The following is a 21,560-nucleotide window of genomic DNA, read 5'->3' on the forward strand; positions in this document are numbered from 1 at the left end:
TGTAGCCACTAAAGTTGTCAGTTCTTTCTCTTGACAAACATTTAAGAGTGTGCTGTGCACCAGGCACCCTTCTTGGCTTTGGGAGAGCAGAGAACAAGACAGACCAGGCTCCAGCCAGCCCACAGAGGACTTTCATTCAGCCCTGGAAGACCTTAGAAGTCAGCTAGACCTTCGACTTACCTTAGGAAGTGAGTGAACGGGGTCCCCAAGAGTCTACACCAACGCAGAGTTCAGCCTCATCCCTGGTTATCTCAGGAAGCCGGAGGGAGCAGTGTTCTTTAAAAGACACCACACTGCCTCCCTCCAGCAAGACTTAGTTAATCTTAGAAGCATAAGCAATGGAGTAGAGCTCTGAGAGAGTGAAACATGGACAGAGAGTGTTGATGGGAGGTAGAAGAGATTCAAGATCTGAGAAGCCCAACAGCAGAGTCTTAGGACATTTGGGGGATCAGTATTCATTCAGAAAACATTTACTTGACACCTGCATTCTGCCCAGCACCATACTAGGCACCAGGGAAGACTAGTTCAGTTTGGTGAGATGGGTGCTATAGTAAGTTTACACAGTACCCTGACAGTACAGGAGGGAGCAACTGGCTCCATTAGGAGAGTGAAGGAAGTAATGCTGACCAGAGACTTAAAGAATGGGAAGAGAGAAGGTGGGGGGGGGGGGTCATTTTTTCTAACTAAAAAGAAAGGCAGGTACTGAGACACAAAATGGTGCAGGACAGCTAGAAGTTGGTATGACTAAGTGTAGATGTGGTATGGGATAAGTTTCCAGGGAGAAAGGAGATGAGTAAAGATCAGTGATTAAGATTTAAACTGGGCAGTAGGTTTCCACCCGAGGGAGTCATCTTAGACGCTGAGTGACTATTAAGCAAGTGCTCCCAGGGGAGCTGGGTGGAGGCGGAGAAGCCAAGCAAGAGCTCCAGTTCAGCCGTGGAGGGTGGCTTCCCTCAGAGCCCAGGGGAGAGCACTGGAGTGTAAGGCCTGGGACAAGGGAGCCAGGCTGTCATTCCCCACCACCACCACTGAGCAGTCACCAGTCACACTTTGGCCCAGGTCGGGGCCAGGCAGGGCAAAGCAGCTCCAGGAGGTCAAGGGCAGCCTTCCAAGAAGAGCTGCAGGTGTCGACCTTGAAAACACATTGAAGGGGGTGTCATGCACAAAAATGGAAAAGGGCATCCGAGGGGATCTGGGCAGAGCGCTAACACTGTAAGCTACAGGAGGGTCTAAGCAAGAGAGGAGTGTGCACCGATTTGTATTTGAGGGAGCTCACTGGGGCTGAGGTGTGGGGAGGATGGGCCAGAGGGAGGACAGGCAGGCATCAGAAGAGCTGCCTGGAGGCTGGCCAATATCCCGGATGTGATGGCAGCGGACGTGTGGGCTGAGGAGAGGTTGTAGGAGGCAGAGTGAACAGACAGGACCTGTAGGAAGGGAGGTGGGGCTGGTGCAGGAGTGCCATGCTGTTACCGCTGGCGTGCAGGCCATGAAAGCAGCAGCAGGCACAGAGAAAGAAAGAATGTGCCGGAGTTGTGAGGGAAATCAGCCGTGGTGAGACACAGGGGCTGGCTGAGATGCAGCCCCTACCCCTACCAGAGCAAATCTAGGGACTTGGCCGGTCCCCAGAAGATGCTTAATCCCCTAAGGGAGCCCAGGGAAGGATGGAGAAGAGATTTTTGATTAGCATTTTTAAATTTACATTTCTAAAAGGTGACATTCACATGGGTCATAATCCAAAAGGTATATAAAGGTGTACAGTGAGAAGTCCCCCCTCCTATCCCTGCTCACTAGTGCCCAGTCCCAACCCAGAGGCAGCCAGCACTACCATATTCTTCGATAGCCATAGAGAGAGCCCACGCCTGTACAAGCAAATAGCTAAGCATATTTCAGAGAAGAGATTTGACTGCGTGCAAATCTGGGCCTCTCTTTCTCCAGCTAAGGGGTTGTATTTTCCAGTCTCTGAGGCCTATTCTGGCCCTTGTGTTCTACACTTCTAAGCAAGGAGCAACCCTGGCCCAGAGACCCCACCCCTTCTCACGTTGTTATGCAGGTGCTCCCCTTACCCAAAACTTCCCTACCCCACTAGCAGGGAGGGTAAGAGAAAGAGCAACTGAGGGCCTAAAGAATGGAGAAAAATGGCTGCAGAGAAGCAGTGGCGGTGCCAAGGAGCCCAGCCTCATCAGCCTGACCAGCCCTGGCCTCCTCAGAAGTGGACCCACACTGCACCTGTGAGATGCACGTCACACCTGAAGTGGATTCCTCTTTCTAGGGCAACTGCCCAAGGGTTAGGCGTGCCAAAGTGAGGCCAACCATGGAGCTTCTGTTCCCAAGGAGTCCCCAGGGATGTAGCTCTGACCAATTGGCTGACACAAAACAAGGTGATGGAAGCAGGCCTGAACCATGGCATCTCAGATGCCAGCTTCCGGGACGAGTCACGGAGGAGGACTTCCCATCGGCTCCTGAAGGTCCCTGTGGGTGATGTGAGTGACAATGGCGTGAGGATTCAGGCATGGGGAATGAAGAGCACACACAAGGCCCCAGAGGAGCCCAGCCCAATAGACAAATCAAAGTGAGGTGGTCGGGCCCAGACCCACCCTTTTTCCCTCCTCATCCTGGCTCCTACCCACCCATGGCCCCCACTGTCTTGCATGTTGCATGAGGTCCCTTCAGCTCCTGGTCTCCCTGTCACTGGGGAGGGCCCCCACCATGACCTCAGAAGTTGCTTCGCCGCAGCCTGTCCCCCGTCCCATCTGGTCCCTGGTCCTCACCCCCTAGGTTGGTCCACACTTCCACAAAACCCCTCCTCCCCGGACCTTCGGCCTGTGTCCTCTCCGGCCTCCCATCCTTCCACTGCTCCTCCTAGCCCCTTGGGGCCCCCTCACCCGCCCTTCCCCCTGGGCCCTCCACACAATCTTCTCCCTCGCCTTCCATCTCCCAGTCAGCTGGCTTTTGTTGCAGCCTCCTCCTTGCCCAGCCCTGGGCAGGGAGGGGCAGATGGGCACAGGCAAGCTTTATAAGACAAAGGTCTGGTTCTCAAAGTGCTTTCAGTTATCACCGTGAAACAATTAGACAGCCATGATGAGACCCAGGGTGGGGACTCAAAGGAGCAGGAGGGCTGGGCAGCCAGGCTGCTCCCTGGGCCACAGACACAACTCTTGTTCCTTTCAGGTTTCACCTTCCTGGGGGTATTAGAGCATCCTTACCCCTGCCTGTCTCTGCAAAACCTCGCCTCTGCCTCAGTTCCTGCCTCCAGCAACCAAAGGCATCCTCGCCCATCTCGATCTGTCCTGATTCCCTCTGGGACAGTCACCTTGGCCAGCTCCCCTACACACACACCTTTCTTGGGTGCCCCCGCCCAGGGATCATCCACAGAGCTTTATCACCGCCTGTTTAACCAGGCTGGCCTGGCTCATGTTGAGCTGCAGGGGCAGGTCTGAGCAGGGGCTAAGGATGGGCACAGGCGGGACCTTCTCTGGATGGATGGATGCCACTGCCCTCTGCACAGAGGCATCTGCAGAGCTCAGAAGTGGGCCAGCTCCCACCAGGGCCCAGTGCAGGCTCGCCGGGAACAAGGTCAAGGGGTCACAGGGCCTGCCTGGCAACCTGCGTGCCAGAAGAGGAGAGGACCTGGAATCCGGCTGTGCTTAACTTGATAATGGGGGAATCTGGGAAAGAAAAGGACCCTTCCTTAAGCCCTTGAAATGGAGGAGCCTGCGAGGAATGCTGGGAAAGAGGCAGAGGGATGAAGTGGGGTCAGCTTTGTGCCATTTCTGTTACAAGTATGAACATATATGCTCCCATCCTCGACAGGCAGGTCTTGGCTCCCCCTTCCTTGGAGAGGTGGTTCCAGAAGAAACAGTCAAAGCTGGAACTCCGCGAACAGATACTGCTCCAGCAGCCCTGGAGGGGCTGGTGCAAGAGAAGGAAAGGCAACTGGGCTCCGGGCTTTCGCTGTCACTCTAACACAGCTGAGCCAGCCAGAGACTCGAGGCACTGTAGGGGCCGAGAGAATTCGTGTTTAATGAGTGCAGCAATGACCTAAACACTCTGCCTAGGTCAGACTTCATCTTTTTCATCTGCCATATGAGGTACGTACTCTCTTACAGCTGAGGAGACTGAGGCTTAGGAAAGTTGAGGTACTTGTCCAGAGTTGCAGGTCTTTACGGTGAGAGAGTCTGGATTCAACTAAATACATGACTCCAGAGTGCGAGCTCCTTCCCCTGCACCATGCCGCCTCTGCTGCTTGTTTTTTTGGTTTATTTTGTTGTTGTTGTTATTGTTATTTGGTTTTGGAGGAGCTTTTCTTTTTTGCGCAAAGGGTTGGGGATTGGGCGGAATGGTGAAAGCATTCCCAAGTTCACTCAGCCCAAGGACCCCTCTGGCCAAATACAGAGTTGCCCTTCTCTCATTGTGACATTTCCTTTCCTCTGCACGTTTGCTCGAGTTGTTCTGGTCCCTGGCTTGCCACCCGCTCCCTTCAACAGCCCCAGCCCCATTTCCACCTGCCAGAATTCTTCCCACAAGACTCATCTCAGGCTTCCCTGGTGACGCAGCGGTTAAGAATCCGCCTGCCAATGCAGGGGACATGGGTTCGTGCCCTGGTCCGGGAAGATCCCACATGCCACGGAGCACCTAAGCCCGTGAGCCACAACTACTGAGCCTGCGCTCTAGAGCCCTCGAGCCACAACTGCTGAAGCCTTCGCGCCCTAGAGCCCATGCTCTGCAACAAGAGAAGCCACCGCAACGAGAAGCCCACACACAGTAACGAAGACCCAATGCAGCCAAAAATAAATAAATAAATACATTTAAAAAGAAAAAAAAAAAACTCATTTCAACCTCCTAGAAACTTCTGGTTTCTTCTGCAATTTCTCTTGCCCCTTTTCGGGAACCTACGACATTCACTTGGCTCTTGACTGGTATTAGAGCCGTGGATGTCCTCGTCGGGTCCCCTAGATAAGGTTGAAAACCCCCTACCCCACCACAACCCCAGGACAGGAGCTGGGTTTTGGCCCCTTCTCCTCCTCCCCCTACACAGCTTCACAGAACCTTTGAACCCTGCACTCAGAACAGAATAGTGCTTAGAGTGTCCAAGCCACCCAGGGTGCAGCTGAGCTCACAGGCCCAGTGGGACCCAATGGTGACGACCCCTCCCTCCCTCCCTGAGGCGGGTGGGCTGAGCCAGCTAACGGCAGTGTCTGCGCCCCAGGTCTCACACTCCCAGAACTGCAGCCCCACGTATTCCTCAGTCCTTGGGCTCAGCCCCACAGGCTACACCTTGATCTCGGGTAGCTTCAGCCTGAAGCGGCTTGGAGCAGGATTTCGGTTCCCCGGCCAGAGACTAGAATCAGGCCGCGGCAGTGAGAACACTGAATCCTAGCCACGAGACCACCAGGGATGGTGGCCAGTGACAAGGCCCCCGGCCTGCTGGCTGTGTAGAAGTGAATTCCCACAAAGATATGGAAAGTAGTGAAACAAGTAAAGTGTTTATTAGGAGGAAAAAAGGGTGCATGTGAATAAGACTCACATGGGTAGACTCAGAGAGAGAGTCGCACCCTCGTGGTAGTTTAAATCACTTCTATGGGGCATTTCTTCCGGGTTTCCTTTGGCCAATCATCTTGCTTTGTCTGGCTCTGAGTCCATATTTGGTTTATCTCAGGGTCCTCCCGTGTGTGCACGCGCATCTCAGCCAAGATGGATTCTAGTGAAGAGGCCTATGGGTAGACTGACATCACCTACTGTGGGGTGATGCCCCCTCCCTTTTTGGCCCCCAAGGAGCCTTTCTGCACATGTGTAGTTGGAAAGGTCTCCTTGACCTCGAGAATGAGAAATATGTGGTCTCTTCATCTCCCATCTGGGCAAGGCTCAGTTCTTCTCTACCCCTGCCATTACTGTTAAAGTGTCTGCCAGAGGCAAAGTCCAGCTCTTTACCCCGTTCCTGTTGTTGTTTTTATCTGGAAGTGAAACAGGAGGGAAGGGGACAGGGCACAACCTTTAAAAGAATGACATAGCCATAGGACATGACAAAAACTGGTTAGAACCAACTAGGTCCAAGATGGCAGAAGATTTGACTTCCAGTAGACCTTGAGCCTCATTATATGCTCATTGTACTACATTAGCATATGCTAAATGACACACCCACCAGCGCCTGTGACAGTTCCAAGGCTGACCATCAAAGATCAAAAAGTGGGCGGTGGCCCAATTCCTGGGAATCTCTGCGCCTTCCCCAAAATAATTGGAATAATCCTCCTGCTCATTAGCCTATGAAACTACCCAGGCCATAAAAACTAACCACCCCATATTTCGGGACCTCTCGCCTTCTGAGATGGCCCACACTCTGTCTGTGGAGTGTGCTTCTCTCTAAATAAATCCACTTCTTACCTATCACTTTGTCTCTCACTGACTTCTTTCTGCAAGGAGACATCAAGAACCTGAGCTTCATTAAGTCCTGAAACCAGGCGTGTGATCTCAATTAAAAGACTGTGGGTTCAGGGGCTTCCCTGGTGGCACAGTGGTTAAGAATCCGCCTGCCAATGCAGGGGACACAGGTTCGTGCCCTGGTCCGGGAAGATCCCACATGCCACGGAGCACCTAAGCCCGTGAGCCACAACTACTGAGCCCATGTCCCACAGCTACTGAAGCCCGTGTGCCTAGAGCCCATGCTCCGCAACAAGAGAAGCCACTGCAGTGAGAAGCCCACGCACCTCAGCTAGAGAAAGCCTGTGTGCAGCAACAGACCCAGCGCAGCCAAAAATAAAATAAATAAATAAATTTAAAAAAAAAAAGACTGTGGGTTCAAGTCCCAATCTGGGTTTAGGCTGGGTTTGAGTCCCGGCACATGCATTCAAGTCCCAATCAGAGTTACATGGTTTCAGCAGTGTAAACAGGAGGCTGGTTGTAAATGTCTCACCTGGAGCCCATCTATCTCCTGCCTCAACCTTAGCTCCCTGCCCCCTGCTCAGGGGCCTGGGTTCGGGAAGAGGACTGCGTAGCACGGCTGCCAGCTGTGGGAGCACTAGGGACCTCTGTGGGAGCAGGCCTGGGGAAACTGGCCAACCCTGCAAGCTCCCTGAACCTCAACTCCAGGTCCTCCCTGCCCACACCCTTCAGAACTCAAGCCTGAGTCATGCTGGGTGCAAAGGGGACATGGAGACATAGTGTTGCTTCTGTCATCAGTTCCAGGCATTCTCCTTCTTTACACTGAGTTCTGAGGCTCCACACCACTCCCCGTCCGCCTCCTCCCCACCTCGCCCCAAGCTCCCTGCCCTGGGTTCTAAGAGTCCCAGCTCGCCCTCCTAAGCCCCATCCAGCAGGGTGCAGCATGTGTTGCTCTGACCACCATGGCTTACCATTCATTCATTCACTCAGTCATTCTTTCCCAGGACCCCCTACGACCACCACCAGCTCTATCTCAATACCCTCTTTAATTTTCCTCGGGGCACTTACGACTTGATGAAATCGTCTTTTGTGTGTATTTGCTTCTACAGGGTCAGTCTCCCCAGCTTGAGTGTAAGCTCTACGAGAGCAGGGACCTTGGCAGTCTTGGTCAGTGCCGTGGGGTGAGCTGTATTGGTGCTCAGTGATTACTGCTCAAGGATTGACCGGCTGAATTATGTGAATGTTTGTTGAGCAACCACCATGGGGCAGGCAGGTGAGGAGACATGCGATCAAACCAGTCTTCTCGGTAGGTCATGGCAGGAGCAGAAGCAGAGGTGCTGTACGCCCACAGGATGGGCTGAAAGAGGGCAACACAGGCCCTGCTTCTTGAGAAGCACAGAGGAGATGTGTGTCTGAGCCCCAAGCCAGGGCTCCTCCCCCATACCTGCAGCCCCAGCTCCAAGCTCACGTCCCTGGGAAACCTCACCCACCCCCATAGGAGCTCACCCAGCACCACACACACCTCCCTAAGGGCAGAGCTGTAATTTTACATTTGCTTATAGGATTACTTGACTGCCTCTCTACACTGTTCCCAACACTCAGAGGGTTCTGTGCGACAGCCCCTCTCAGGACCATAAGCTCCATGTGTCTGTGTTTGGCCTCCGTGCCCAGCGTGATGTCCAGCACAGGGGCACTCAGTCACTGTTGAATGAATGAATGGAACAGGGAAGGGGTAAGGGCAGGGTCCTCCCCAAAGCAAGCAGCTCCTCCTTCCTGGGACTGTCCTCTGTCCGCTGCTCTCATCTCCCAGCCAGAGCATCCCTTCCTTCCCTAGGCCCCCACAGTCTCACCTTGTTCCAAGGCTTCTGTTTCTCATGCAGGCCTAGAACCTCAGGACTGCTACTTCCTGGCACCACTCACAGTGTATACGCCCCAAGCCCAAGGCATACCATGGAGTTGTACAGAGGAGGCTGCCACCCAGGCCCTGCCACACGGCGAGCTTCTTGGCCACATTCCCAGTCCCACCAGCGCTCTGGGCAATGCTGTCAACTTCACCAACCACCGTGCAGTGCAGAGACTCTAGTTCTGGCTCAAGAAGTTTTTCCAGATTTTCAGCCCCACTTCCTGGTTGCTTTCCCTACATCTCTTCCCCTAGAGATGCCAACCTGAGTCAACACCTGCCACACCCTGGGAGAGACAGGATGCTCTAGCGTGGGGACTTTCCCTCTGGGGCCCTTCTGTCTTTTGGGCCCAGACTTGGGGCCCTGCTGTTCCCTCTGACTGGCCAGTCTGTTCCTTCCTCTTCTCCAGTTATGGGTACCTGGTGGCACTGTTGTCTATCGTGGAATTTCCCCAACCCGGCACAAGGCACTGGGGAGCAGGAAGGAGAGAAAAAAAATCCAAGCACGCGGACCAAGTACAAAGGACCCCAGGACCCTGAGGAGGTGGTGAATATAGAGGATCTTCTTGGGCTTTGAGTCATTCTGGTTCCCTGGGCCATCCCAGGTGTCAGATTCCTTCATAACTTTGGGGAACATTCTAGTCCTTGAATGTTCTCTACCCCATTCTCACAAGGTTGTTGACCAACACATGCTTGATTACCTTCCATGATGGTGAGCTCACCACCACTCATTTAGGCCCATTCCACCTTTGGACAGCTTTAATTATAAGAAAGTCTTCCCCCATAACAAGGCTATATCTGTTCACTGGTCTTTGTTCTTTGCACTCAAGATTAACAGAATCAATGTGGCTTCTGTTCCAACTAGCAGCCCTTCAAGAGTTTGAAGACCACTATCATCTGCCCCTTGAGTCCTCTCCCCCAGTTCGACATTCCTTTGTCCTCTCTCTGGTTGTGGACTCTCCTCACCATCTTGATTGCTCTCTCTGGACCTTGCCGTTTGTCCCTGTCCCTCTTAAAATGCACCAGACACTCCCAACAGGGTCTGACCATCACAGATTTGGGGCCTCTGCACCCCATCATTCTGGGTCCTAAAGCTCTCTTCGTGCAGCTCAAAGTCAGGTCAGTGCTTCTGGCAAGGAGTCGACTCTTACCAGCCCTATGCCAACCAGAATCTCCCTGTCCGCACACATTGGTGTTATTCCATCGCCCACACATCATGCTCTTGTGCAGAGGACGATTTGAGGACCAAAGAACCCAATTGTACCTCTGTCACTATTCAGTGCCATCTGGTCAAATATGGGCCCTCAAATTATGTTTAGATCCAGATTCCATCATCCAGCATTCCTCCCAACTACATGTTAGCTACCTTCAATTATGAGAATGGCACTGTGTGCTCATCCAACATAGCACTGAAAAGTGCCACCACTAGGGACTTCTCTCCAAGTTGACAAACACACATTAACCACTATTATTTGGAGATGAATATCCTACCAGTTATATCTGCTATCCTATCATCCTACCCACAGTTAACCGTTTTATCCCTCAACATATCCTGAGATGGAGCTGATGGGTGTAAAAGCTCTATGATAATCACTGGGAAACCTGGTTTCCAGCCCTGGCTCTGCCGCCAACGTCTATGTGGTTTCATGTCACCAAGTATCTATGGGCCGCTGGGAAATGAACGGGAGCCAGATGACCTGTCGAGCCCTCTCCAGCTCTGATGTCCTGTTCTGTGGTGGTCAAGGTTAGAGAGAAGGTCAGGAAGCTGGGGGAGAGGAGGGTCCATGTTGCAAGAGGTAAGAAATGGGCACTTCCGCTCATGCATGGGAAAGCTTCAACCCCACCCTTCCTGCTGGGCGGCAAGTGCCAGGCTCTGCTCTTGCCCTTGCAGCTCCTTTACTTCAACTTAAGCTGACCCTCAGCCTTCCCAGCATTTGATTTCCTCTCAAATGCCCGGGGTGCCCCCATCCAAACATCTAACCACTGCTCACTTGATACCCTGCGGAACTATGGCCCCAGGAAGATCCAGACCATCAGCTCTGAGTTCCTCTGAGTGGAACTCCCTCCCCACCCGGGCCTCCAGCACACCCACCCCAGCTTTCCAGAAGTCTTGTGACACTTCCACACCCCCTCACTCTCCCACACACTCTGGGCCTCTGCCGGTTGCAGCAGAGCACGGTGGGCAAGCCAGGCGGAGGGAAAGTGAGTAAGAGTGTCTTCTGGAATCAGACAGCCAGGGTCAGTTGGTTTGTTTGTTCAATTTAGAGAAGTAGAAAACTTTACTGTGTGTATATAAAGGGTGATTTAGTTGTCCTCTGAAGGGCACCCTGCCTCCCAGCGTGAGACCAGGCTCTTACCACTTACAAGCTGTGTGACCTTGGGCAGAATTTCAGTTTCTTCTTATCATGGCTGTAAAGAATTTAGTCATTATTAATATTGGCTTCAAGGTCACAGAACCTCTCTTCATAGTCTGTTTTTTCCTTCACTCCCCCACTGAGGATTCTTCACCCCACATCCCCAGTCCTGCCCTCACCATGCCTCTACCAGAGCTTGTTTGTGGGTCCCTCATCTCTGCCTCCTGGCATCCCCATTTTCTGCTGGGTAGAATTACTACCCGTGCCCACACTGACATCTTCTGTTATCGACAACAGCAACTTTAGTCATCTGACTCTGGTTGATTAGTGTTCAATTAGCACAGGATCGAGGTCAGAGGGGACCAAAAAGGGAATAAAATTTTCGATAGATTAATCATAAACTTGGTAAGGGAACTTGGTTTTAGGGGGACTTGGTTTCCTCCCAGCTGTGTGACCTTGGGCAAGCGACTTAACCTCTGTGAACCCACTGTATGCATTGGTCCTCACTGTAAAATCATGATACCTACTTCACATAGGTAGTGAGAACATCAAATAGGATGTCTGAGGCTCAGTCAGTACTCAGTTATTACTTGTTCTTTTCTCTACATAGAAGGCAGTAAAATCCCTTCCTCAAATGTCATTCAGATTGTGGCCCTCAGACACCAGCATGGTTCCCACTTATCCCACACACGAGGCCAAATATAACTCCTGACACCTCCTTTTGCCTTAAAGCAAGCGGCTTGTCTTGTTTCCATTGCTCGTATCTCCAAAGGCACCTGGTTCAGCTTCTGCCTGCCTGACTGCCTGCCAGCTAAGTCTGTCACAACACATGCCTGAAATGCCCTTCCTGTCCTCTTTCCAAACCCAGGCCCCACCTTCTTGGAGGCAGATTTTGAGACTCGCTTCATCCCTTAAACCTGCTTGACTCAGACTTCCCAGTTTCAGGATTACTAATCACTAAAAAGTATTTCGTGCCTACTTCAGCCTTCCTCCGCCCTTAGTGACTATGATGTAAGACTGTATCTGGCAGATCTGCATCTGTAGGCACCTGTGTTCCCAGGTATCTGGCTGTACATGTGAGTGGTTATAGAGCAGGAAGCAAGAACAGGTGGTGACCAAAAAAACCCAACTAAACAAACAAAAAAAGCAGTTGGTGAGGTAGAGAGAGGTCTGGGCTAGATCAAACCCATGCCCACTTGACCACTTACTACATGGGTAGCACTTAGCAAGTTACTCAGCCTTTCTTTCTGAGCCTCTATTTCCTGGCATATTTGTCATGAAAATTAGAAAATTACTACTATAACTATCCACTGAGCCCTTACTCAGAGCAGGCACTGTCCTAAGCACTTTACATAGACTTTTACATTTTATCTTTACTTCAACCCTAGCAGGTAGGTAACATTATTTTTCCTATGCTACTGCTGAAGGAGTTGAGACACAGAAGAAAGTCAACACAGAGGTTAAGTGCCTTGCCCAGGTCACATATCTAATAAGTGGCAAAGCCAGGATTTGCACCCAGGCAGTCAGACCCCAGAGTCCACGTTCTTTTTTTTTAAATTTATTTATTTAATTTGTTTATTTTTGGACCTGTTGGGTCTTCGTTGCTGTGCGTGGGCTTTCTCTAGTTGCAGCGAGCGAGGGCTACTCTTCGTTGCGGTGCGCGGGCTTCTAATTGTGGTGGCTTCTCTTGTTGCGGAGCACAGGCTCTAGGCACATGGGCTTCAGTAGTTGCAGCATGCAGGCTCAGTAGCTGTGGCGCACGGGCTTAGCTGCTCCACGGCATGTGGGATCTTCCCGGACCAGGGCTCGAACCCATGTCCCCTGCATTGGCAGGCAGATTCTCAACCACTGCGCCACCAGGGAAGTCCCAGAGTCCACGTTCTTAACCACTCTGCACACTGCTTCCCACGTGTGATCCTGTGTGTGTGCAAAGCTCTTGACACAGTGACTGGCACAAAGACAGCCGTCAAATGGTGTAACTCTTTCCTCACTGGGACAGTGAGGAAGTACAGGAGGCCAGGACAAGTGTCTCTTTTCCCCTGTAACTTGTTACAGGGCCTCAGAAAGGACAGAATATAGAGTGGGCACTTTACACACATTTCCAGGGCCTGAAAAAGGTGTGGAAGAAATGTAAAGAATTTAAAGCCATATTTTCTTACCCAGATGTGTGTTATAAACATACACATGCTACATGGACACACACTTCTCACAAATAGAGCACACTCACACATACACACTCAGTGACCACTTTGAACCCATGAAGTTTCCATCAGGAAACCTTCCTAGGCTGGTCCAGGCCTCACAATCTCTCCCATCCCTGAATGCCAACAGCCCTCACCGTTAGGCCCAGCCAAGCCAGCCCTCACTATGCGGTGTTGTATTCATTCAAATAACTACCCAATAACTACTGAGAACCAGGGCCAAGTATTGGAGAAGCAAGACCAAAAAAAAAATATATTGTTCCTGGGCTTCCCTGATGGCGCAGTGGTTAAGAATCCGCCTGCCAATGCAGGAGACACGGGTTCGAGCCCTGGTCCGGGAAGATCCCACATGCCGTGGAGCAACTAAGCCCGTGCGCCACAACTACTGAGCCTGCGCTCTAGAGCCCGCGAGCCACAACTACTGAGCCCGCGCGCCACAACTACTGAAGCCTGCGTGCCTAGAGCGCGTGCTCTGCAACAAAAGAAGCCACCGCAATGAGAAGCCTGCGCACCACAACGAAGAGTAGCCCCCGCTCGCCACAACTAGAGAAAGCCCGCGCGCAGCAAGGAAGACCCAACGCAGCCAATGCATACATACATACATACATACATACATATATACATAAATAAACAAAATTAAAAAAAATATATATTGTTCCTGTCCTCCAGGAACTCTGAATCTCCTAGGCAATGTTAGCATACAAACCAAGACTCACCGTAGGCACAGCAGGGTAAGTGCTATCACTGACAGACTGGGGCATTTTAGAGAGCTTCCTGGAGGTGACACGAGTTAAGTTTTAAAAATGAACAGGAGTTATTCTGGCAAAGGAAGAGGTGTGGAGGAAGGAGAGTAAGGAAGCGGGAACAGGTTAATGTGCTTGGGAAACTGCAAGTCATCCTACCAGCTGTGATGAAGAGTTTTTAACAGGGACAGGCAGGACATGAGGCCATAGGGGTAAGCAGGGTCCAAATGCCAAAAGGTCTGATGTGCTGACCTGAGAGATTCAAAGTCTTTCCTGAAAAGATGTCAGGAGCCATGGAAGGGTTTGGGGCAGAGAAACAACATGATCAAATCTGCATTTCAGAAAGATTGATTCAGCAGCACAGAGGTGAACTGATAAAAGAGGGGACAGGGTGGAGATGAGGGGACATTGAAAAGACTTCCAACAATCCCAGGAATAAATGAACTTAAATTCTTAGTGCAGTGGGAATGGAGAGGGTATTTAAGAGATATCAAGGAAAAGTGGGGAGGCCATCCACTAAAATAGGAAACATAAAGGCCAAAGTTTATGCTGGAAGGAGGGGAGACAATGATACCTTTTGACTTTTGGAGTTCGAGGTGTCTCTGGGATACCCAGGTGATACCTAATAGGCTTATGAATATGTGTGTGTCTGCGACTTCCCTGGTGGTCCAGTGGGTAAGACTCTGTGCCCCCAATGCAGGGGGCCAGGGGTTCAATCTCTGGTGGGGGAGCTAGATCCCACATGCCACAACTAACAGCCCTCATGCCCCAACAAAAAATCCCACATGCTGCAACAAAGATCCAGCGTGCCACAACTAAGACCCTCTGCAGCCTAACTAAATAAATATTCTATAAAAAAATGTTTGTGTCTCCTGTGTGTGTGTACATTTGTTTCCATTATAAAAGCTTGCAAGACATCTGGGCTGGAGATATAAATTTAAGTGTCATCAGCTTACAGATGGCAATTAAAACCATGAGTGTGGATGAAGTCACCCAGACAAAGTGTGGGCCAGAAGATCTGTGGGCCCAGGACAGAGCTCTGGAGAGCTCCAACTCCAAGCAGTTGAAGGCTTGGATTTGTGAACATTCTCCCAAGGAAGCAGTGTGTGAAGTGGAAAGGAGTGAGGAAAGGGCTCTGGATATCACCAACATTTAGGGGAAGAGACGGTGAACAGATGAGAAGAGAGGGGCAAAAGTGCAGGAGAAGCCAGGACAGGGTGTCAAGTCTAGGGAAGTCAGCAGCGTCAAACGCTGCAGAGGTCAGTGGAGGTAAGGAGAGGAAACTCCATCAGTTAGATTTAGCAACTAAGAGGTGGCGAGTGCGGCCAGAGAGAGGTTAGTGGAGCGCTGAGAGGGTGGGCTTCCGGCTGTTGGGGAAACCTTTTCAAATGAAACGCCGTTTGAGTAGGTGGCTGGAATTGCACCCCGCGCTGCTTTCCCGCGCGCACCACAGTCACGCCTGCACACTCTTACACACCAGAGGGCTAACAGGGACTTGGCGTTCCCGGACAGGGCTCGCAGAGATCCTGCGCAGGCGCCTCCGGAGCCCGCCCGCTCTGCCGCGAGCCCCTCCCCAGGCCTGCAGAGGGCGCTGCGTCTCGGAGAGCCGGGGCGTGACGCCGCTCTAGCTAGCGCTAGCGCTCGGGCTCGGTGGTGGGCGCCGCAGCTCCGCGTCCCGCACGCCTCCTCCCAGCACAGGTGGGTCCGCCGGCGGGGGCCAGCAGTGCTTGGGAGCCGTGGGGCGGGCGGGTAGCGACAGCCTCTGGGCGCGGAGTAGTCCCCATCACTTAAGTGCCCCAGCTCGGGCCCGGCTCCGGCGGATCGGGCTGTGGACAGGGCTGCACGTGTGCAAGTCCCATTCCGGGTGGGTGCCTTCTGGACGTGCAGTGCCTGTCCCAGAACCCCTTAACACCCCAGGGGTCTCCGCCCCGGCTCGCCCGCGGCTTCCTGGGGACATCTAGGGGTGGGGCTACCAGGGGCGGGGCTCCCATGATTGACACGTCTTTCCCCAGGTTTCACGGGCACCACTTGACCCCTCCGCTGCCCTGAATCTGAGCCAGCACCATGGTGAGAACCCTGAGCCCAGCCCCTCACCTCCGCATGCCCACGCCCTTGCCCTTGCCCCTGCCCCGCGTGGGGCCTTGCCTCCGTTGCCCGATATAAACCTGGGGCTCCGCAGTGGGGGTTCCGGTGGGTATGCCCCTGCAAGGCAGCCTGCGCTCTTGCAACCCGCCCATCCCTGTAGCACGGGCGCCTGAAGGTGAAGACATCGGAAGAGCAAGAGGAAGCCAAAAGGCTAGAGCGGGAACAGAAGCTGAAGCTATACCAGTCAGCCACCCAGACTGTCTTCCAGAAGGTGGGGCCCTCAGAGGTAGTCCCCTCCCGCAGTGGCTCCCTTAGTATGTATAGCACTGAGGCCAAGAACTGCGCCTTAGAGTCAGGCTGCTTGGATCCATATCTGCGTTCTATCAGGTACTAGCTGTGTGTCCTTGGGCAAGTTACTGAATCTCTTTGGACCTCAGTTTGCCCATCTGTAAAATGGGCCTAACAATTGCACTTACTGCATAAGGCTGTTGTGAAAATTAAATGAGAGAATACATGTAAACCCATAAAGTGCTTTGTATAGTACCTATAGTATAGTATGGCATTCACAGAACAGTCGGTAGTTGTATTTATGTTATTAGCCGTGTAGCAGGAGAAAGATATGATCTCTCTGACCCTGCTATCTACCTTCTCAGCGCCAGGCTGGAGAGCTGGATGAATCAGTGCTGGAACTGACAAGCCAGATTCTGGGAGCCAACCCTGACTTTGCCACCCTCTGGAATTGTCGCCGAGAGGTGCTCCAGCGGCTGGAGGTCCAGAAGTGCGTAGGGGTTCAGAGCCCCGGGAAGATGGCCCTGGCTCTGCCCCTGCCCTGCCTGGGTCCAGGGCTGGAGGAAGAGTGGGGCAGCCAGGGGCATAGGCAGAGGGCAGTGGAGGGCTGGATGCAGAAAGACAGGGGTGAGCTGAGATTGGGTGTTGGAGGGCCCTGACCCCCATTCCCCTCTGGGTGCAGGTCCCCCGAGGAGTTGGCCACTCTGGTGAAGGCAGAACTGGGCTTCCTGGAGAGCTGTCTGAGGGTGAACCCCAAGTCTTACGGTACCTGGCACCACCGCTGCTGGCTGCTGGGCCGCCTGCCAGAGCCCAACTGGGCCCGGGAGCTGGAGTTGTGTGCTCGCTTCCTCGAGGTTGATGAGCGGAACTGTACGTGCCTGCAGATTCTGTCCCTACAGCCCTCACCTGCCCCACATTCTGGTACTAGGGCCTCAGTAAGGCCCAGAGTGGGGAGGGATGACCAGGATGGGCCCACTGAGCTGATGGCAGAAGGGATGATGGAGCCAAATGTATCCTCCATGGAGTGCAGAGAGGTGTTTCTCAGAATCTCCGAGGGAACTCCAGGGGTACCAGCCGGGGAGATTTTCTTGCCCTGCTTCTGAGATGTGCTGTCTGCCCTACTCCCCAGTTCACTGCTGGGACTACCGGCGGTTTGTGGCTGCACAGGCAGCTGTGCCCCCTGCAGAGGAGTTAGCCTTCACTGACAGCCTCATCACCCGAAACTTCTCCAACTATTCCTCCTGGCATTACCGCTCCTGCCTCTTGCCCCAGCTGCATCCGCAGCCAGACTCTGGACCCCAGGGGCGCCTCCCTGAGGATGTGCTGCTCAAAGGTAAGCAGAGTCAGGGGGTGCTGGGGAGGACTCTGCAGTGCCACCCTTCCAACCCTCATGCCTAGGCCTATTCCTGAACCTGCCGCTCGGGAACTTGCCTGGCTCTGGTGGTGCATAAGATCCAGTCCCTGGCTGCAGGGAGCCCAAGTGTCCAATCGGGGAGATAAAACTGAAATGTGCAGCCCCTGGGCAAGGCCAGCCTGTAGGTGAAACTGCAGGCTGGAGGAACTCCAAGGTGAGGGTGGGATGTTGAGGCGGCCAGGAGCCAAGCAGGGTCCTAACCACAACCCCATGCCTCCTTGGCTCCTGCAGAGCTGGAGCTGGTGCAGAACGCCTTCTTCACTGACCCCAATGATCAGAGCGCCTGGTTCTACCATCGTTGGCTCCTGGGACGAGGTGAGCAGTGGGGGAAGAAGCTGGGTGATTAGGGCTTAGAAGAAATGGAAGAATATTTAAGGAGACCTGAGGCTGTGTCTTCCCCCAGCGGATCCCCAGGATGCCCTGCGCTGCCTGCACGTGAGCCGGGATGAGGCCTGTCTGACTGTCTCCTTCTCCCGGCCCCTCCTAGTGAGTCCTGCAGCTTTTGCCGGAGAGCATCGTGGATCGTGGGCCTGGTGCTGTTGGAGTGACAGGTCTCTCTTTGTCCCCCGTGCCAGGTGGGCTCCAGGACAGAGACCTTGCTGCTCGTGGTGGACGAGTCACCCCTGGCCGTGGCGTGGAGGACCCCAGATGGCAGGAACCGGCCTAGCCACGTCTGGGTATCCCAGGATTGGTGGGCAGAGTGGAGGCTGGGGTAGGGCTGGGCTGGGACTGTCAGGAAAGTGGTGCAGCCGGGCTTTTTCTTAACCCCATGCTCCCAGCTCTGTGACCTGCCCGCCACCTCTCTCAACGACCAGTTGCCCCAACATACATTTCGTGTCATTTGGACAGCAGGCGATGCCCAGAAGGAGTGTGTGCTCTTGAAAGGTGACACAGCCCGCACCTCCCCCCTTGGCAGCAGCCCTCATCCCTCTCTTCCCGTCATGGGTGTCCCCTCCGACCACCTGCTCTTTCTCACAGGCCGCCAAGAGGGCTGGTGCCGGGACTCCGCCACGGATGAACAGCTCTTTAGGTGATGAAGACAGGGAAGCACGCAGACGAGGATCGGGGCTCTGGACTCTGGGCATCAGGCAGCTGGGCAGGAGGCTGGGGGCTTAAGCAGATGATCTCAGACTGGATACTGGGGCTGACTAGTACCCCAGGGCTGGGGCATCATCCCCTCCCCCACCCTGCCCACCCTCAGGTGTGAGCTGTCGGTGGAGAAGTCCACGGTGCTACAGTCCGAGCTTGAATCCTGTAAGGAGCTGCAGGAGCTGGAGCCTGAGAATAAATGTGAGGCCCGATTCCCTGAGCTCCCGCTCCCCTGAGGAGGCCCCTTTCTGGGGGGGGGGGGGGCGGCCCTTGGGGAGAGCGGGAAGGGTCTCCAGAGGATGGGAGCAGAGGAGGATCCAGGAGAGACCATCCTCTTCCCCGCCCTCTCCCCAGGGTGCCTGCTCACCATCATCTTGCTGATGCGGGCGCTGGACCCCCTGCAGTATGAGAAGGAGACGCTGCAATACTTCCAGACCCTCAAGGCAAGTCGGGTCCACGGGAACCGGCGAGGGGGAGGCCCAGTGGGCAGGAGGAGGGCCGCTGACATGCATTCTCTGTGCCTTCTCCCTGCCAGGCCGTGGACCCTATGCGGGCCGCGTACCTGGACGACCTGCGAAGCAAGTTCCTGCTGGAGAACAGCGTGCTCAAGATGGAGTACGCGGAGGTGCGCGTGCTGCATCTTGGTCACAAGGTAGGGACTGCACACGTGCCTTCCCGGCCTTCGCCCCGCTAGCTGGCCTCCCTCTTCCTCATGACCTGGCCGGCTTTTGTATCCGCTCCCCGGGCCTCAGCCGAGACACTCACCATGCCCCGGCTTTCCTTCAGTCGCACGTGCCTTTCTGGACATTTCTTCCTCAGCTCATTCCCATGCTTCTCTCCCAGGAGCAGGCCCCGACACCTAAAACCTGAATAGTTTCCAGAGCTTTCTGACAAACCCTCCAGACTCTCTTTTTCCTCTCTAGTCCTTCCCAGTCAGTCTCCCCAACACGTCACCGCTGCCCACCTTCGCTCCCACCAGCCGATCCCAGGCTCACCAGGCCCGCTCCCACCGGTGTCTGTGTTTATCCCAGCGCCCTGCTCCATCCCCCGTACCTGCCCCACTCCCACCACTCCACTGAGCCCCAGGGCTCAGGTCTCTCCCATGTCCTTGACATGGAGCATGTACTGCCAGGGGTGGTGAGGTGAGCGTCCCACCTGCTCCCTCTTCTCCTCAGCTGGGGTCCCCAAGGGCCTGTGTGGGGCACACAGGGCAAGTGCCTGACAAACGATGGCTGAGGACCTTCCCCCAGGTCTCGCTGGGTATCTCATCCCCCCTTCTCAGGATCTGACGGTGCTCTGCCACCTGGAGCAGCTGCTCCTGATCACTCACCTCGACCTGTCGCACAATCGTCTCCGAGCCCTGCCCCCTGCCCTGGCTGCCCTGCGCTGCCTCGAGGTAAAGCACTCACTCCTCTGTCACTGTCCTGGCTGGTCCTTTTCCCCTTCCTCCACCTCAGAAGTCTGCCCACCCTACAAAGAGATGCCCAGGTCCTCCCAGACCCCACAGATGACCCCTGCCTTCTCCTCTGTCACCCAGCCTGACCCCAGGAGCCCTTCCATGCACTGTAAGCTGATCACCCTGGGCTCTCCAGTTGCTTGTACCAATCCCAGGCTGACAGCTGCCTTCCCTGCCTTGTCTTCCCTGCCCTCCCTGCTCCCCAGGTGCTGCAGGCCAATGACAACACTATCGAGTCCCTGGACGGTGTCACTAACCTGCCCCGGCTGCAGGAGCTCTTTCTGTGCAACAACCGTATCCTTCCTTCTGGGTGCCTTTCAGACAGCAGGTAGTGCAAGGTGCCACACCAGGAAGGGACAGACAGCAAGCAGAGTGGTGTGCCCCTGGACATGGAGAGGGGGCTCTGGCTGTCTAAGCTGAGGAGAGAGGGTAGCCTGGCGCTGTATGAGGCTATCATTGACTTGTACTGGTAGAGTTTTGCAGGATGGAAGTAAGTGACTTCCTCAAGCCAGAGTTCACAAACCAGCAGCCTACAGATATTCTTGGGTAGCGCATCATGTTTTTAAAATCAGGAAGTTTAATATTTTTTAAAAATCTAGAATCCTGATTCTTCTTTAAAAAATGGAAGTTAAAGCAACCTTTAGCCTGCATTTCCACTTGGCAGCCCTTGGCCATTGGTGGATCATGGGTGCCTCTGCATCCGGGGCTAGCTTTCACCTTGGCCATAGTCTCCACCACTCCTTCTGGGACTGTATCCAGTCAGCCTCCTGTGCTTCCTGCCTGGCCCCCGGCGGCTGGTGTTTGCAGTCTAGAGCCTTATGCCCTCCGGGGAAGCGGACAAGGTGCCCACCAAGCAGGCTGCTAGGCAGCAGTCCCTGTTCTTGAGGGAAAGCAGTGATGGGTGCACAGGAGCAGGTGGATCTGGAGGAACCTGCCGAGCTTTCCTTGACTCCTGCCCAAGGCCTCCATCAGCCTGCAGTGCTCCAGCCTCTTGCCTCCTGCCCCAGGCTGGTCCTCCTCAACCTGCAGGGCAACCCCCTGTGCCAAGCAGTGGGCATCTCGGAGCATCTGGCCGAGCTGCTGCCTTCAGTTCGCAGCAGCCTCACCTAAGAGACTCTGCCCCCGCCCCCTGCCCTTTAACTTATTGGAACTGAATAAACAATGAAGAGGCCCCCAAAGGCTGCTAAGCCGCCGCCACCGCCACCATCATTACTACCGCTACCTATCCTGGAAAGGAAAGGGAGAGAGTGAGGGTATGTCAGTTCACCCCCTCTACTTTCGTTTTATGCTCAGTCCTGCTGTTCCCTGTCATGGAGAACCAAAGCCTCAATATCTGGGGCAGAATCAGGGCAACGGCTGGATTTGAATCTACATTCTGGTTTGGGGCTGGGCTGGGTCTAAGTTCCAGGCTGCAATCAGATTTGAGTTCAGGTTCCGGTTGGGGCTGGACCACAAAGCAGCTGGAAGTCTCTCTAACTGAAAGAGCTCGTAGAAGTTTCTCCCGTGACCTGTGCCCCTTCTAGATGCCCTGTCTGCCCTGGCTCTCCTTCACCACAGCTGAGAAAGCTCTTCCCAGGAGGAGAAGGCCAGGGCACCCTGGCTCCCCTCTCTTACAGCAACACTGTCAGTCCCCATGAGTAGCATGCTCTGGATAA

The 21,560-nt window shown here is 54.1% G+C and overlaps 1 protein-coding gene and 1 long non-coding RNA gene across 7 annotated transcripts; one reads left to right on the plus strand and one right to left on the minus strand.

Moving 5' to 3' along the window:
- Positions 1–269: 269 nt before the first annotated feature.
- Positions 270–15,031, minus strand: LOC309655145. 3 transcript variants are annotated; one of them, XR_014260632.1, is made up of 3 exons: positions 8,226–15,031; positions 3,204–5,951; positions 270–2,469 (listed from the first exon to the last, which is right to left on the minus strand). It is a non-coding gene; the product is annotated as an uncharacterized lncRNA (long non-coding RNA). The 3 variants fall into 3 exon arrangements; XR_014260633.1 differs by having other exon boundaries at positions 7,444–15,031; XR_014260634.1 differs by lacking the exon at positions 8,226–15,031 and having other exon boundaries at positions 3,204–7,431.
- Positions 15,032–15,171: 140 nt separating this feature from the next.
- On the plus strand, positions 15,172–21,092 carry RABGGTA (Rab geranylgeranyltransferase subunit alpha). 4 transcript variants are annotated; one of them, XM_082449995.1, is made up of 17 exons: positions 15,172–15,271; positions 15,586–15,640; positions 15,819–15,929; positions 16,312–16,436; positions 16,629–16,816; positions 17,076–17,279; positions 17,592–17,675; positions 17,764–17,846; positions 17,936–18,037; positions 18,140–18,245; positions 18,339–18,390; positions 18,562–18,650; positions 18,804–18,892; positions 18,985–19,101; positions 19,732–19,845; positions 20,112–20,199; positions 20,867–21,092. In XM_082449995.1, exons 2-17 carry the CDS (start codon positions 15,638–15,640, stop codon positions 21,013–21,015), a joined length of 1,704 nt encoding a protein of 567 aa, XP_082306121.1. In that variant the 5' UTR covers positions 15,172–15,271; positions 15,586–15,637; the 3' UTR covers positions 21,016–21,092. The 4 variants fall into 4 exon arrangements, 3 of the variants coding, with proteins under 3 accessions (XP_082306121.1, XP_082306123.1, XP_082306122.1); XM_082449996.1 differs by lacking the exon at positions 15,172–15,271 and adding an exon at positions 15,297–15,437; XR_014260630.1 differs by lacking the exon at positions 20,867–21,092 and having other exon boundaries at positions 19,625–19,845; positions 20,112–20,147.
- Positions 21,093–21,560: the final 468 nt, after the last annotated feature.

This window comes from Balaenoptera physalus, assembly GCF_965194825.1.
Source record: "Balaenoptera physalus genome assembly, chromosome: 2".
NCBI lineage: Eukaryota > Metazoa > Chordata > Mammalia > Artiodactyla > Balaenopteridae > Balaenoptera > Balaenoptera physalus.

Bases quoted from the DNA above. Each gene is read 5' to 3' on its own strand.
- RABGGTA (XM_082449995.1), top strand. The intron at 16,437-16,628 runs GTGCGTAGGGGT...CTCTGGGTGCAG, and splicing joins CAGCGGCTGGAGGTCCAGAA to GTCCCCCGAGGAGTTGGCCA. The intron at 18,651-18,803 runs GTGAGGCCCGAT...CCCTCTCCCCAG, and splicing joins GCTGGAGCCTGAGAATAAAT to GGTGCCTGCTCACCATCATC.